We start from the raw sequence: 15047 nt of genomic DNA on the forward strand, positions 1-15047 counted from the left end.
GGCCAGGTTCTAGGTGATGAGATTGAAATGGGGGTTTGCTTAAGGCAGTGGGGGAGATGGGGAGCTTTTGTGAAATTGTTGGCTTTCTTGATAGAATAGAGTGTGGCCAGTGTCAGCTCTTCTTTATGTAACACATTTGGACTTCCCACCTTAATGGGGCTGTGATGACTGGAACAGTGGCAGCCTGTCTGCAGTCTCATGGTCAAGGGCAAGTGTGTTGAGAGAAGCACCCCCTTCTTAGAGGAGCCGTTGATGAACAACAGGAGTCCAGAAGCCTCACAGGACAAGTGAGATGGATAGCCTTGGAAACACCTGTAAGGCAGGCTCCAGGGAGGCCTGAAATGACCAGGGGCTGTGTCTGTTAGGACTAACAAACTGAAAAGTTTCAGGGGAGCCATTGAGCCAATAGAAATGGGATATTGGTGTTAATGGGGCCTTATTGTTATTCATTCATTGAGGAGTCACAGGGACTTGAGATCAGAATGACAGAGGGCTCCCTTAACAACCACAGCTCCCCAGATAGTTTCCTTAATAATTTCCCCACTTGTTCTGCCTCCAGAAACTTTGGGGCATCCTTTCCCATTGGCCCTCAGATGCACTGCTCTGTGCAAATACAGAAAAATGCATTTACCGCACTTTATCGTAACTATTGTCTTATGTATCTGCCTCTGCTTGGATTGTAACTTTCAAGAGCCTTCACCTTATTTGTCTTGAGTTCTCCTGATCTAGCCTAAATCTTGATATTTAGTAGATGCTCCATAACTTGTCCTGAGTTGATTTTCTCACCTTCACAGGTACTAAAGCACCTGCTGTAAAGAACCACCAGGGTGAGCTGGGGCCAGGCCGTTGAGGATAAGATGCAGCCAAAGCCAATGGAGAGCAAATTTTGAATATGCATTATTCCCTTACACTTACAATGAGCCCAACTTCTGACTCTAGTAATGTAATCAACTCTCTTCTTTTTTTTCTCTCTCTTTTAAATTTCCTTTGTAGTAGACATTAATTTTCCAGTACATACCATGTCAAGCAGAGAAAACATCAGTTTAGCTGGACTTTCCCAATGACCATGGACATCTACAAAGACTGGCTCCATCTGCAGTGAACTGCTGACTTATCCCGTTACCATCCCTCAGCCAGTTTCTGAGAGCAAAGACAAAAAAGAGAAGCCAGGTTTAAAAATCAGGATCATGGCTCTTCCACATCGTGCTGGAGGCAGGAACAAGAGTCCAACAACAGGTGCATGTGTTTATCTTAATTTAATTTGGAAAAGGTGTCAGTTGTTTGCATAGGTGACATCTCCCTGTTCTAAGGCTGTAAAGCTTTAGGGAGGGAGCAGTGCCCCTTTGGATCTTCCCACTCCCTCTGTTTCCCCAGCAGAGAAAACCGCCACTGCTGTTTCCTAAATATCCTTGCAGATCATCTACGTGACCTCAGGAGTGTGTGTGCACAGGGGCTTTTGCTCACACACGTCCAAGCCTACCCGAAACCCAGCCCTGTATGACGCTTTTTCACTTTAAATCTTGTACGTCCTTAGATATCGGTACACTATAAACTGCCTTCTTTTTCTAATTGGCTTATGTTCTGTTATACAGATATGCCAAACTTTACTTAATTTCTCCTCTGCCGATGGCCTCTGACCTCACTGCCAGTACTCACTCTTGGAAACAGGGCTGGAGCGCACTCGTCCCTGTTTGGGTAGGACAGTGTACTATAACAGGTGTGTTACTTAGAGAGGAACGGCTCCATGAAGGGAATTTTTTAGCTTTGTTGAGATGCAGTTGACATACAACACTGTGTAAATTTAAGCTGCACAACCTATTGATTTGATACCTTTACATATTGCAAAATAATCACTGCCATCCCAAGTGTATGAAGCACCTTGTCTTTGCTTAAAGCCTGAGGCAGCTGTGCTCCAGCACCTGCTGAGGGCCCCGCCCCAGGCCTCCATTTCCCTGGTGATGAGAAGAGGGAAGAGGGACTGAGGAGGCCAGGGTCACAGAGCTTCTCAGCTAAGGATGATCAAGGGCCAGAGGCCAAAGGGACCCCAGGGCACAAAGCGCTGTGCCCAGCCCAAGAAGCCCCGGCCGCTTCCAAAGTCTCACTGTCCTGTCTCAACCAGCCATTGTCCCTAAATCTGCAAAATGGGGATCAAGTCACTTAGCTCCGTGTTACTTATTCAGATATTCAATTGCATAGAATGTCTCTCTCTGGGACAAAATAAAGGAAGCTAGGGCCACATCAATTCAGAGTTGCTGGGGTTGAACAGCAGCAGTTAGAGGCAGCCTGGTTTGAGCATCTGTGTCCGCTGTGCTCAGGGACTCCTTTCTTTAACTGAGGGGAGGAAAACACTCTCACCCTTGAGATGGGAGAACCCTGGATTTGAGGGGGGCAGGAGGCAGGGGGTGGGGGTGGCCACTGTTAAGGACAGGAGCTTTAGTGGGAGGAAGAAGCCCTGGAGCCTGGTGGACCTGTAGCCCTTAGGGAGCAACCTGGGGCATGCGGGGCCTGAACAAAGTCTCCCGAGCAGCGCTGCCCTCTTACCTCCAACGTTTCCATAATGAGAAGCCTCCCAGTGGACCTCTCGTCCCCCTCTGTGGAGCCTAAAGTAGACAAAGCTGCAGGGCACCAGCCCTCGGTTGGTTACTTGCAGAGGCCTGAATTCAGCCAAAGGCTTTGATGAAATGCAGCAGGGGGCGCTCTTAGCCAAACCCCGGCTGCCCTGAGCAGCTGCATCCCTTCCCACCCAGACCTCAGCCTCCGTCCACCCCAGCCCAGAGCCCAGCAATGTCCATGGCAACGTCATGTCAGTGTAGCTGTGATGGGGGCACTTTCTAAGTCCGTTCAGTTTTAATTAGTCAGCTGAGTTCCTTATCAGCAACGGAAGCACCTCGTGTGAACTCGAGGGAAATAGAGGAGGATTTGGGGCAGGTGTGGGAGGCGCCCAGGGTTCTAAGCAGACTAGAGCCCGGGGCCTGAGGATAGAAGGGTTGGAGGGGCCAGCGGCTGCTCTCCTGGGGGTGTTGACAGGGACCTCTGCAAACTCAGCAGAGTTACCCGGCCTGTGTCAGGCCCCTCAGGGTTCCAGGGAGGGGGTCCTAGCTCAGGGTCTCAGGGGAGAGGGTTGTGGCTGACACCCCACCCAGTTGACCCTCATGGGGAGAGTGCTCCCAGGGGTCGCTGGGCTCTGCTTCAGGAGGAGAGGGGACCCCACTGAGTTTCAGAGGCAGTGATGTCCAGTGAGGCAGGCGTTGCTACTCCAGGCTACTTCGCTGTGGTCAAAGCCCTACCTTCCCATGAAAGTGATTCACCCACAGCAGAGTCAGTGGGAGTTTCTTCAGTGTTGTCAAGAGCTGTGGCTTTGAACAAATGAACAGCTGTGTCACTATGTTGCATGCTCCCCGGGCAGATGAGAGTGTGGAAAACTCAGTTCTTCCAGAAAAGGGTTCAGAGCTGTGGGTGTGAAGCCACAGCACTGGTCCAGATTCTGCGGCTACATGAGGACCTTTTCTGAGCAGGATGCTCTTCCTCACCCCCGCCCCCCAGACAGAGGAGACGGGTTTTCCAGACCAAGGATTGAGTCCCTTCCAGACCAAGGATTGAGTCCCAATCAGTCATCAAGATGTGTAGGCAGAGAGATGAGGTAAGAGTCAAACTCACACGATTTCAGTGTGTTAGACAAAGACCCCAGGGCAGTCCCAGAGCTCCCAAGTTCCACCCTGATGTGCTAAATGTGCTCCACCATCCTTGCTTGAGGATGTGTCACATAGGAGCAATTTGGGGGATGGTGCAACTGGTAATACGTAGTATTTATTTCTCCTGGAATTCTTACCTTGTGGTAATTGTCTACCCAATGAAACAAAAATATGTATAGAATTAGAATGACAGAAAAAAAGATTTACTTTTGCTTTTGAAGAAAAATTTAATTGCAGTAAAAAGGAACGTTGATGAATTTAATCATGATTTTTAGTGAAAAAGAAAAACGTGAAAAGAAGGAAAAACCGGCCTCTCATGTCAGCATTGCCTAGCTGTGCACATTTGGATGCTCTAAGCCATGTCTCTGAATGTCTGCTTCATCTTCTCTAAAACAGAAGTGGTGAGATCCACTTTGCGAGGCTGCTGAATGCACGCACGTCGTCCGGAGCTGTGTCTGCCACAGCAGATACTAATCTTCAGCATTTAAAGGCATCTCTGATCCTCGGAGACCAGACTCCAGAGTGGACTCCAAACCTGGGTTGCTGGGAACCCACTGTGGGGCTATTTTTAAATTATTGGTGGTTTTTTGTTTCTACTAACTTGACTTAAAGGAAAATTAGCATATCATTCTGCAGGATTGCAAGACATCCCACCTAATGGGCCATCGAGGACCCAGAAAGCTGTTTTCTCTCTGCCCAGAAGTGACTCGGGGTGGAGGTTGGGGGACTGGTCCAAATGTTAAAGCCTCGGTGAGGCTGATTCTCTGAGCCTGCTTCACGCGCGATCCTTGAAATGTTCCATGACATTTGTCTGTAATTTTCTTACATGTCATTTTCAGTGTTATGAGGGTTTACAGAAAGAACTCCCATTTTTTTCTGCCATCATAAAAATATAGGCCTGATTTTGGTTTGGAGGAACTGAAAACTCTCATTGATTTTAAGGCAAAACCCATCAAGAAATCTGTCAGCTTCCACACCGCTGTTCTCTGTACCTCAGCTCCTCGTAAGTGAGCTATTTATTAACCGTGACGGTGAGGCTATGTCTTGGGAAAATATCGACCCTCCTTCTATGTACAGTGAAAGCTCATCTCGAACACTTTCATTCTCTTCCCCTTCCGGAGACTCACATGCATTTATTTTTTTAACACTAAAATAAATTCACACCGAAAAATAGAAATCTAAAATTAAATATTTAATTAGAACTCTGATTTGCTTTAAAGATAGGTGGCATTGCACAGGCTATATTACACTCTCTGTATAATTTCTTTTGACAAAAAAGATACTGTTCATTTTAACAGGTCACTTTAATATTAATACATGTGTAATAGGATCAGAACTGAACATCAGCTAGGATGGTACATTGTACATTATTGGGAAAATTACAGTTTTGTATTGTAAAAACATTTATTTTTTAACAATTTACCTACATTAATCAAAAAATTACAGCATATTTAATAATTTTACAAATTCTTCATAAAAAATATATCTCTGTACAAAAAAGGTCGTTTGCACCTACTTCATGTCAGCAGCATGTGGCGAGATGGCGAGACAGTGGGTGATGACGATGGGTTTTTCCTGATCATAATGCCAGCGTTCTTTCCCCCTTTTTATAATAGCTTTTTTTTTTTGTGGTTGTTTACAAAATATTTTACAGAAGAAAAAAATTATTGCAGCTAGCCTGAAGAAAGGCAAGATGTGTGGGACAAGCAGCAGTTTGCACAGCTCTGAAGCACAGGACCTGTCAGCGGGGTGCCTCCCCTCCATGAGCTCCAGCTGCTCCCGCCAGGAGTCTTCCACCCTGGACCCAGAAAGCGCCTTTGCCGACTGCTCCCACCAGACCCTCCCACACCTCGCAGGGGATCTGATTAACACTGCACACACCCCAGGAAGAAACTAGGCAGAATTCTTGAGAGAGAATTTCATGGAGTATTTTTTTTTTAATAACATGCTCCAAACTGGCAGCCAAGGACACTCTGACTTGGCACACAAAGGAGAGTCGTGTCTAATCTGATATGTGGTTTCTTGTGTGTATGTAAGTCCTGTCATTTCAGGATTTCGTAACGTTGTTGACCAGCAAGCGGGTCGGGGATGTGGAGGGACATTGACTCAGACTCTGAAGTCAGCATCTTGCACCTAGTTTGAATGACTCAAACCATGTATGTACACTATATTTATAGTTATCTATATGTATGTATATATATATATATATACACCTAGTATGTATAGTAACCCTGTTCTCCCTGCACACAGAGATGCACAGACTTCCTCCTGGGTTCCTGGTTCCGGCTCCCTGGGTGTGCGAGGAGCCTGGCTCTGGCTGACCTCACCTGGTCTGAGGAGAAAAAGCCATATGGACCTCGGGCTGCAAAGCACATCGTGGTATGTTGCCAGGCTGGCCAGAGCGAAATGTGCAGAGAACTCAGCACAGAAGACTGAGTTCAGTGCATGGGGTGTGGAAGGTCGGGAAGAGCCCGAGGTGGGCGGCCGTGCCTCCAGCCGCTGCACCCCTTCCCACGGGCACCTGGACAGCGGGCGCCAGGAGGTGAGAGCAACTCAAATGTTCAAATCAAAACTTGGGAAGGAATGAGCTATGACCCTGACATTCTTTTTCATTTTTCACTTTTGAAGTCCTGCACTGAGACATGACACAGACGGACACACACGCCAGTCCTGAAGCTATGTGTGAACATGTTCCCCAAACCACCGATGCCCTGATGCCCGTACGGAAGGGAGAAGGGGGTAAGTGACTATGTACTTAAAACCCGAGTAATAAAATAAGCATTGTCTTTTCCAAATGCTTTTATCAAACAGTAGTAAATAAAAATAACGGTGATCTTCACTTTGTTACATAAACATTCCCATTGTCACTGCTCCTGCTTCTTGTTTTGATCTTACTCATGTTGCGGAATCCCACCTAATTTATTTATGCTAAATTCATAATCTACCTCTGATGAATTGTAAACCTGAAAAATCACCGGCATTTTCTTTCCATCTGGAATGATAAAGCATGAAACTAAAGACAAAGTCATGTATCCACTACGTCATCGGGAAAGAAGAGTGGCTGCGACTCTTCCTGGCCTCCAGAGGAACACTGGCTGTTTGATCCTGAATGTTTCCATGGAGTTCAGGGGCTCCTGTGGGACCCTGTCCTCAAGGCAATTTCAGAGAGTGATGGCAGCAAACAAGAAACAAATCGCAACGTAACAGGGGAGACTGTGTCGTGAGCAAAACCCCCAGGGCATGAACTACCTAAAATAAATTACTATTCATATCTGTACATGGCAAACAGAAATCGCTGCAGACCTGCCATGAAGTGGTATCATTCCGACAGTAAGGGGCCGATGGCAGGACTAAGAATTATGTGGGAAATAAAAAGGCCTCTTTCCCCTCATTGGGCATCTTCAGTGAATTCGACACATATATGTGGCTAAAAGAAGCAATAATAAATAAATCTCTTCCATATTGTTTTTCCTTTTAAAACCTGTGCCATATCTGGGGATTTTTTTTCTTTTTTCTAACACGCCAACTAAACTGCGGTGGAATGCTGAGCTTGACAAGGTGAGAGGGTGCTTATATACAATGTAGAGTGTGTATAAACCCCGTGTAAATAGTTTATTTTTATCAGAATCTTAGTCATTCATAACACACTAGTGCAAAAAATTGTGCATCAAAAATTCTGCAATAGACCAGCTGACTGGGCCGTGTGCACGAGGCCCTGGGGGTGGACGCCGAGGCGAGCTGTCAGGTCTCAGGACAGAGTGAAGCGTTTGGAGGTGTGTGTGCGTCTACCAGAAAGGCGTCTTCTTCAAGAGAGCTTTGTTTCCAGAGTCTTCATATTCATGGGGATTAAACAAAAACCAGCCCACCTCGGGATGCTACCATTAGTCACCGCGCCCGGAGGATGTGTCCACTCGCCTGAGGCGGCGCTGAGAGCGTCCTGGCCACATGGAGGAGGGTCTGGGGCATTGGGGCACCGCGCAGGGACTGGGGTCTCCCGGAGTGGCCTCCTTCCAGCAGGTGCAGCCAGGCGGGAGCGGCCGCTTCCAGGATGAAGACCTGTGTCGCCAGCCGGGGCCGAGCCGAGTGTGGCGGGAGGAGCTGGGCCATCGCTGCAGCAAAGCCGGGAGGAAGGGAGAGGGTCTGTGGCACCAAGGATCACGGCTTGTCCGTCGGAGGTATGGCTATGAGGCGGTGCTGGGCACCCGGGGCTATACCACTGTGCACACTGTGTTCAGAGTCGTGTCAAACCGCACAGCCTTGGCCTCTGTGGGTTTCAAGTTTGTGTCATACATGGGGTTCTCAAATGACGCCTGTCCATTGCTGTTCTCGTGCCCAGCGTAGCCGTTGTACTGAACTTTTGGTCTCGTTCTGGAAGCAAAAGAGGGAACAAAGTATGAGGACCCTGGTTTCAGGAAGAGACCCAACCTCTGGGACTGTGTCTGTGAGGGGACACACGGGACAGTGACAGGCAGGGGCTGGGCACACCGCCTCCCGGGGGCGGGGGTGGGCTGTCCTCCTGCACCTGCAGCTGGGACCATCTCAAAGATGCTCTGATTCAACCAGCGCTCCAGCATCACAGGCAGATCACCTGCACAGGGCCAAGGGGAACAAGGCTTGTCCCTGGCGAGGTGTTGGGGTGAAGGGGCGGGTGGGCAGTGAGGCTTGTCTGGACAGGGCCCAGGAGCCTGGAAGGAAGTGTGCTGGGCCTAGGCTCTGGTTCCTGTACTGCAGGTCAGAGGCCCCATGGCCTGTGGCTCAGAATGGCCTCCTGGATGCAGGGCAGTGCTAAGAAAGCCACAGGTGACCACACTCCCTCCAGCCCACAGGTGGGGATGTGCCATGTAGGGGTCAAGGCCCATCAGGAGTAAGTGGCGCCTCCCTCCTGTCTGGCTGCTAGTCTGTGTTACTTTCCCTGAGGATCTAATTCTGAACATTTGTAGAGACGTTTCTAAGGCTCCAACTACAACTGTGGTGTATACTGAACTTCCCTAAGGCAACACTGTCCTAAAGTTAAGATAAAATCAGACGTAATGTTTCATTTATGTATAAGCATAGACCACAGTGTGGGCTTATCTTCTCCAGAGATGCTGAACATAGCTTTCTCTGAGACTCATATGTCTACAGTGGGAGGAACCTGGAGGTGGAACTTGCTGACTTGCGGGAGGCCAGACAGCTCAGGTGGATGGAAACCCCAGGAGGCTTCTAGAGGGAGGCCCTACCCACAGGCAAATGCCAAAAGGTGGAGAAAGTGACTTTCATAGGCTACATGTTTTCCTCGGTGTTAGGTGGATGCTAATAAAAAGAAAAATGAATTTCTAGGAATTATAAACTCCTACTTTATGTATGGGTGTTATATTCCCTAGAGAAACTTGTGAAGGAGATATATTTTAATTTATATTAAAAAATTTATATTGTAAGAAGAAAAGCACTTCTAGAGATAGCGTCTTATTAGATAAGGTGGTAGGATATATTTCTCCGTTTACTAAAATTTCAAATAGCTGTGAGCAGAAATTTGAGATAAGGCTTATAAGACATATGCATAGGATATATTTTTTTCTCCAAAGTAAAAGTAAGAATAATTAACTGGGAGTTCCCATTGTGGCTCAGTGGTAACAAAACTGACTAGTATCTATGAAGACTTAGGTTTGATCCCTGGCCTTGATCAGTAGGTTAACAATCTGGCATTGCAGTGGTTGTGGTGTAGGTCACAGACGCGGCTGGGATCCCGGGTTGCTGTGGCTGTGGTATAGGCTGGCAGCTGCAGCTCTGATTCAGCTCCTAGCCTGGGATCTTCCTTATGCCACAGGTGTGGACCTAGGAAGTAAAAAAGAAGAAGAAGAAAATAAATAATTAATTGATGTAGATCTGCCAATCTTTGATTCTACAAATACCATTCTTTTCAGTGGGTTACACTTTTAAAGTAAGAACACTACCAACCACAGTAAAATAAGGACATCCTCACTGAAGGCTAATGCAACGTAGTCATGAAATAACATCCTTACTGTTTTATATATGTACATATTTTGTCTTTTTAGGGATGCACTTGCAGCATATGGACATTCCCCGGCTAGGGGTCCAATCAGAGCGACAGCTGCTGGACTACACTACAGCCACAGCAACACGGGATCAGAGCCGAGTCTGCAACCCACACCACACACAGCTCAAGGCAATGCCGGAACCCACTGAGCAAGGCCAGGGATCAAACCTGCATCCTCGTGGATGCTAGTCAGATTTGTTTCCACTGAGCCACAATGGGAATCTATAATTTTAAAAAAAGTATTAGAAAGTGAATTTTTTAAAACTATTCCATGAGTCACACCATTTTTTTAAATCCAGAATTAAGTAGAAATATCTGTATTATATAAATAAACAATGGACACATTAGGCCTACCTTGATCTTATATCAGGGGATCATATTTTAAAATTATTTGTAGAGAATGTCACTATCTCAAATACTATTTTAGAGCAGTTGGGCATACACCAAATTCCTCCAGGTACTATTTATCCAAAATGTATAAGGATTTATAATTCCTCCAAAATCTTTTTTTTTTTTTTCGGTCTTTTTAGGGCTGCAGCCGAGGCATACGAGAGTTCCCAGGTCATACTGGAACACACCACAGCTGCAGCAACCCGGGATCCGAGCCGTGTCTACAAACCTACACTACTGCTCATAGCGATGCCGGATCCCTAACCCACTGAGTGAGGCCAAGGATCGAACCCACGTTCTCATGGATCCTAGTCAGGTTCGTTACCACTGAGCCACAGTGGGAACTCCCAAAATCTATTTTTGCTTTTTTCACTAGCATCCAGGTCAACCCCAAAGAAAAAATCAATTTCATTAAAGTTGTTCTCCAAGTTTTGACATTTTCCAGTTAATAGGACACACAAATTAACAGATATTCAGAACACTTTTGTAAGAGATCAACTATCAATATTGCTTAGGACATAGTAAGAATTTGATTTGTATTTTCTGAAGAAAGATTAATAAATCACAGGTTCCCAGAGTTAAGAGTGCTACCAGGATCATCTTCTTCAATCTTCTGCCGAAGATGGAAATACCATCTCAGTGTTCCTGATAGCTGGCCACGGAGCTTGAGAGTAAAAACGAAATCCTTTATTTCATCATTTAACTGAATAGGAAACATTGAATGTTATATCTTAATCCACTCACTTCTTCTTTTAAAGTTTTTTACTCAGAGTTATCTCACTGGGAAAGTGTGATCAAGAAAGAAAACCAAACATTGCCAGAGAGAAGGTTGCACAGGAATATAAAATCTCTGAGTGTGAGTGCACAATACTGTACAATCACAACTTGTGCAAACAGATGGCATTTCTACAGTACCTGTGTTTGTAGAGGTAAAATGCAAACCCTGATAAAATTAGAGCGAAGAATGGAACCAGGATGGCAGCCGCCACAGAGCCACTGCTGGTGCCGTGATAATGATTTGAAGAATCCTGATCAGAGCTTAAGGGATCTGGAAAGGAAAGGAATATTTAACTTGCAGTTACCATTCTTCAAGATAAATGTATGATAAATTTTAGAAATGAATATGACCTCTATGAGAAGCAGAAGGTGTTGCAATTCCATAGGGAACCAACTGATAGTCTTTTCCAAAGAGTTGAAGACACAAGCTGCTATTCCTCACCTACATTCAACAAACTGCGAGAGTCTCACATTTCCAGTGTGAGAGAGGTGAAGGGACCTGTGCATTCCCACTCTTTCACCTAGTTATAGATACCCGCACTTGCATAAAAACGAGCTGAAGGCATCTACGTGGCTGTACATTTGTACAGAGATGGGTAGTATTTACTGTGTGCTCCCGCCCTAAGACACAGACTCAGCAGAATAGAAGTCACTGAAACTACATACATATCCAGGTGTCTATATAAATGGCATTGCATTCATCACATGTAACTATGTTGATGCAATCTGCTTTTATTTTAGGTCAATTCCAAAATTCATCACAGAGTTTAGAAATACTCAAAGCATAGTGCAACCAATGTTACAATGCACATTTCTATGAGGATGCAAAAAATGATAAAACATGATTCTTGTCCATTAGAAGGGAAGGCTGATGTAAAGGTCTCAAACATCATGAAGGTAGTATAATCATTGACCCTACAACCATATCTACAGAGTGGTGAGTACATGTATGGCATTGAGAGAGCTGCAGACATTAAAAATTCAGATCAGAAAGCATTTATTAACTGATTATTGCCAAGCAATGATGCTTCTTCTTGTAGAATTTACTTATACCATTTTGAAATGTATTTTCCCTAATGGGATGGAATCACTCAATGCACGTGTGTAATGAATGATGATGGGGTCGCTGAAATATAGCAGCATTGTTAAAAGGAAGCAGACCTGGTTTTAGAAGTCTATTTCCAGAATTTATGGGATGTTAATAGAAAGAGAAGTCTTGTTTCATTTTTTGCAAACCATAAATACAAAGAAACAAATATTTAAATAGCTTTTTAAATAAAAATTCTCAAGTTTCCACATAAAAACTTAAAAATAATATTGTCATTTGCTTCAGTAGATGCAGGGTTATGGTAGTCCCTACCACCTTCAGGTCTCATAGAAACATATTTTATCACAGATGTTGGCTCTTTGTGAATGACCATCTTTCTGCAATCCTCCATATCAGCCCATGTGAATGAGATTTAAGTTTTCATTTCCTGGTGTATTCCCAGCTGCCATGCAGGGGGACAGTGCCAGACACTTGTCCTCCTGAATCTCAGTGTCCAGGTGATGGGCACACGAGCAATTAGGCCAACAGGATGCCCCCTCCCTGGGCACTGAGTTTGGAGTGAGTGGTGAGGAGCCTCTGGACATGGTGGAGTTGGTCCCTGAGACTGGGGTGGGGCCAGGCTTCGGGATGACATCAAGCGCTCCCTGGCAGTGGTGCTGCACTGCAGGCCAGTCCAGAGGCAGCATCAGCAGTAACCCAGGGTCTGGGCAGCATGGACCAGCAGGTTACCAAAGCACATTCTCCAGGTGTTTATAATTCTGTGCATCTCTTTACCTCAGTCTAACCATTTGCATTCTGCTTAAATTAACCAGAGCTATTTTTTGTTATCTGCAAACAAGACTGCTCGGGTGGAGACAGAGCAGGGCCACCCACTGGCCTGTTTCTGAGCCTGGCTGCAGCTCAGAGCAGTTCACGGTGACAATGAAACAAAGTCCCACCTCTGAGCTGGCTCATCCCCTCCCCACCACTCCAATGCACAGGGGGCCTGTTAGCTTTTCCCAAGCCCTGGTCAGGCCTGGCCTCATCCCAGACCCCTGTTTAGAACAGAGGACCTGGCTGGCAAGCTTCCTCCTTCAACATGTTGGTATATTTTTGGCCAGAATAGATATGAGACTTCCAATTAATAAAATCCTGGAAAATCAACTTACCACAGGAGACCTCACATCATAACACAGGGCAGCATAAAAGAAGATCTCGTGAATTATACTACTGAACTTCCTCTGAAATTACTATGCTGTCTGGAGCTCCTAGTTAATTTCAATTATTTACCCATGTTTTAATAATTTAAAGGGTAATACATGCACATGATATTAATTAATACGGCATAAGTGGATATAGAAATAATATAAAGATGCTGGAAATAAAGGGTCACTCCTCACCCTTTACACTAGTTTTCCTCTTTATGATTACAGGGGTTTTGGTTTTTGTTTTGGTGTCCTTCCAGCCATGTACTATTAATATATATGATTCTCTTATCTTAGTTTCCTAAAATACGGGGATTATATATATATTTTTTGTATTTTGCTTTTTAAACTCAACCATGCATTTGTGAGTTTCTTCCATCTACACATGTGAATCAGATTTAATTTTTTAAGTGTCAGCATTCTGTTAATTGGCTATGGCCAGAATTTAATCAGCTAGTCTCCTGTCGAAGAATGTTTAGGCTATTCTAGTCTTTTTCTATGATGCTGCCATGAAATCCTTTTTCAACAGTGATACATCAGCAGGCGTCTAAATCTACAGGATAAATTCGGCAGCAGGTCATTGCCTAAGAGAACGTGTAACTTGTAGTGTCGCTAAATCTTACCCTATAGTATCCAAACCTGGGTGTGGTGGGTGGGGGCAAGGGGGGGAGGGGGGCACTTATCATCTAACTGTCCCCTCCCCCTCTTCCTCCTATAGTTACCACTACGGCCAAGATTCTAAGACATGAAACACAGTGTGTACTCATTTTCTCAGCTACATTTTTTTCTTAAAAATGAAGGCAGTCATCTTTTCACATGTTATATGCTAGACCATTCAATTTTTTTTAAAGAGCATTCTAAGGAAATGTGCATACTAGAGAATTCACCCTTATAATGCATACATACAATTCAAGGGTTTTTTAACTATAGAAAAGGTGAGATTTTTGGTGCTGCCACCATCACCACATTCTCTTTTGGAACACTACTGCCTCCCCTGAAAGAAAATGGTACCCCTTAGCAGTTACTCCTCATCCTCCACCCCCCAGCCTCCAGCTTTAGGGAACTACTGACCTACTGTCTGTCTGGAGGCTTTGCCTGTTCTGGATGCTTCGTCTCAGTGCAATCAGACAACATGTGGGATTTGGTGGATGACTTCTCTTACTCAGCATGATGTTTTCAAGACACCATTCCACCGTGTGAATGCACCACATTCTGTTGATCTATTCATTCGCTGATGGACATTTGGGTGGTTCCCACATGTGGCTAGTTAGGAATGATGTTGGTATAACCATTGATGGACATATTTGTGTGTAATGTATGTTTTTAGTTCTGTTGGCTATGCATGTTGGAGTGGAATTGCTAAGTAACTCTATGTTTTAGCTACCTGATGTACCAGTATGTCTTCCACAGAAGCTGTGGTTCCCATCAGCAAATTATGAGTGTTCCAGTTTCTCTACAACTTGAGTCCACTTGTTTCTTGTGTTTGTAACCCTAGCCACCCTAGTGGGTGAGACGCAGTTTTGACTTGCATTTCCCTAGTGATTAATGATGTTGAGCATTTTTCATTTGCTTTAGTCATTTGTATGTCTTCAGAGCAACATCTATTCTGTTGCCAATGTTTTACTTAGGTTATTTGCCTATGTACTATTCAGCCACGAGGGTTTACATGTTCTGGATACAAGTGTCTTATTACACACACGATTTGCACACATTTTCTCCCATTCTGACTGTGTGTGGTGGGGAGAGGCTTCAATTTTAATGGGAAAAACAATGTATTGTTCAGTTTCTCACTCAAGTTTTTGCATTAGCCTTGTCTTTCAAACTAACTTGGTTTAGTATCCATTTAATGATAATCACTTTTTTTTTCCAGTTTATCTCCTGACTGGAGACAATTAAGAGGTTGTTCATTTTTATCCATA

The 15047-nt window shown here is 44.9% G+C and overlaps 2 protein-coding genes across 2 annotated transcripts in view; one reads left to right on the plus strand and one right to left on the minus strand.

The window, feature by feature from the left end:
* The window catches only part of LOC106506202, a 335514-nt gene extending 330785 nt beyond the window's left edge, over nt 1–4729 (plus strand). The window contains exon 8 of the mRNA XM_021075827.1: nt 994–4729. The gene's annotated coding sequence lies outside the window, so the exon portion shown is untranslated. The remainder of the gene's footprint in view (nt 1–993) is intronic.
* Nucleotides 4864–15047, minus strand: part of CSMD1 (CUB and Sushi multiple domains 1) — a 1882041-nt gene continuing 1871857 nt past the window's right edge. Inside the window, 2 exon segments of the mRNA XM_021075826.1 lie at nt 4864–8060; nt 11035–11167. Of these exon segments, the coding sequence (XP_020931485.1) occupies nt 7901–8060; nt 11035–11167 (293 nt within the window). The 3' untranslated portion in view covers nt 4864–7900.

This window comes from Sus scrofa, chromosome 15 (genome assembly GCF_000003025.6).
Source record: "Sus scrofa isolate TJ Tabasco breed Duroc chromosome 15, Sscrofa11.1, whole genome shotgun sequence".
NCBI lineage: Eukaryota > Metazoa > Chordata > Mammalia > Artiodactyla > Suidae > Sus > Sus scrofa.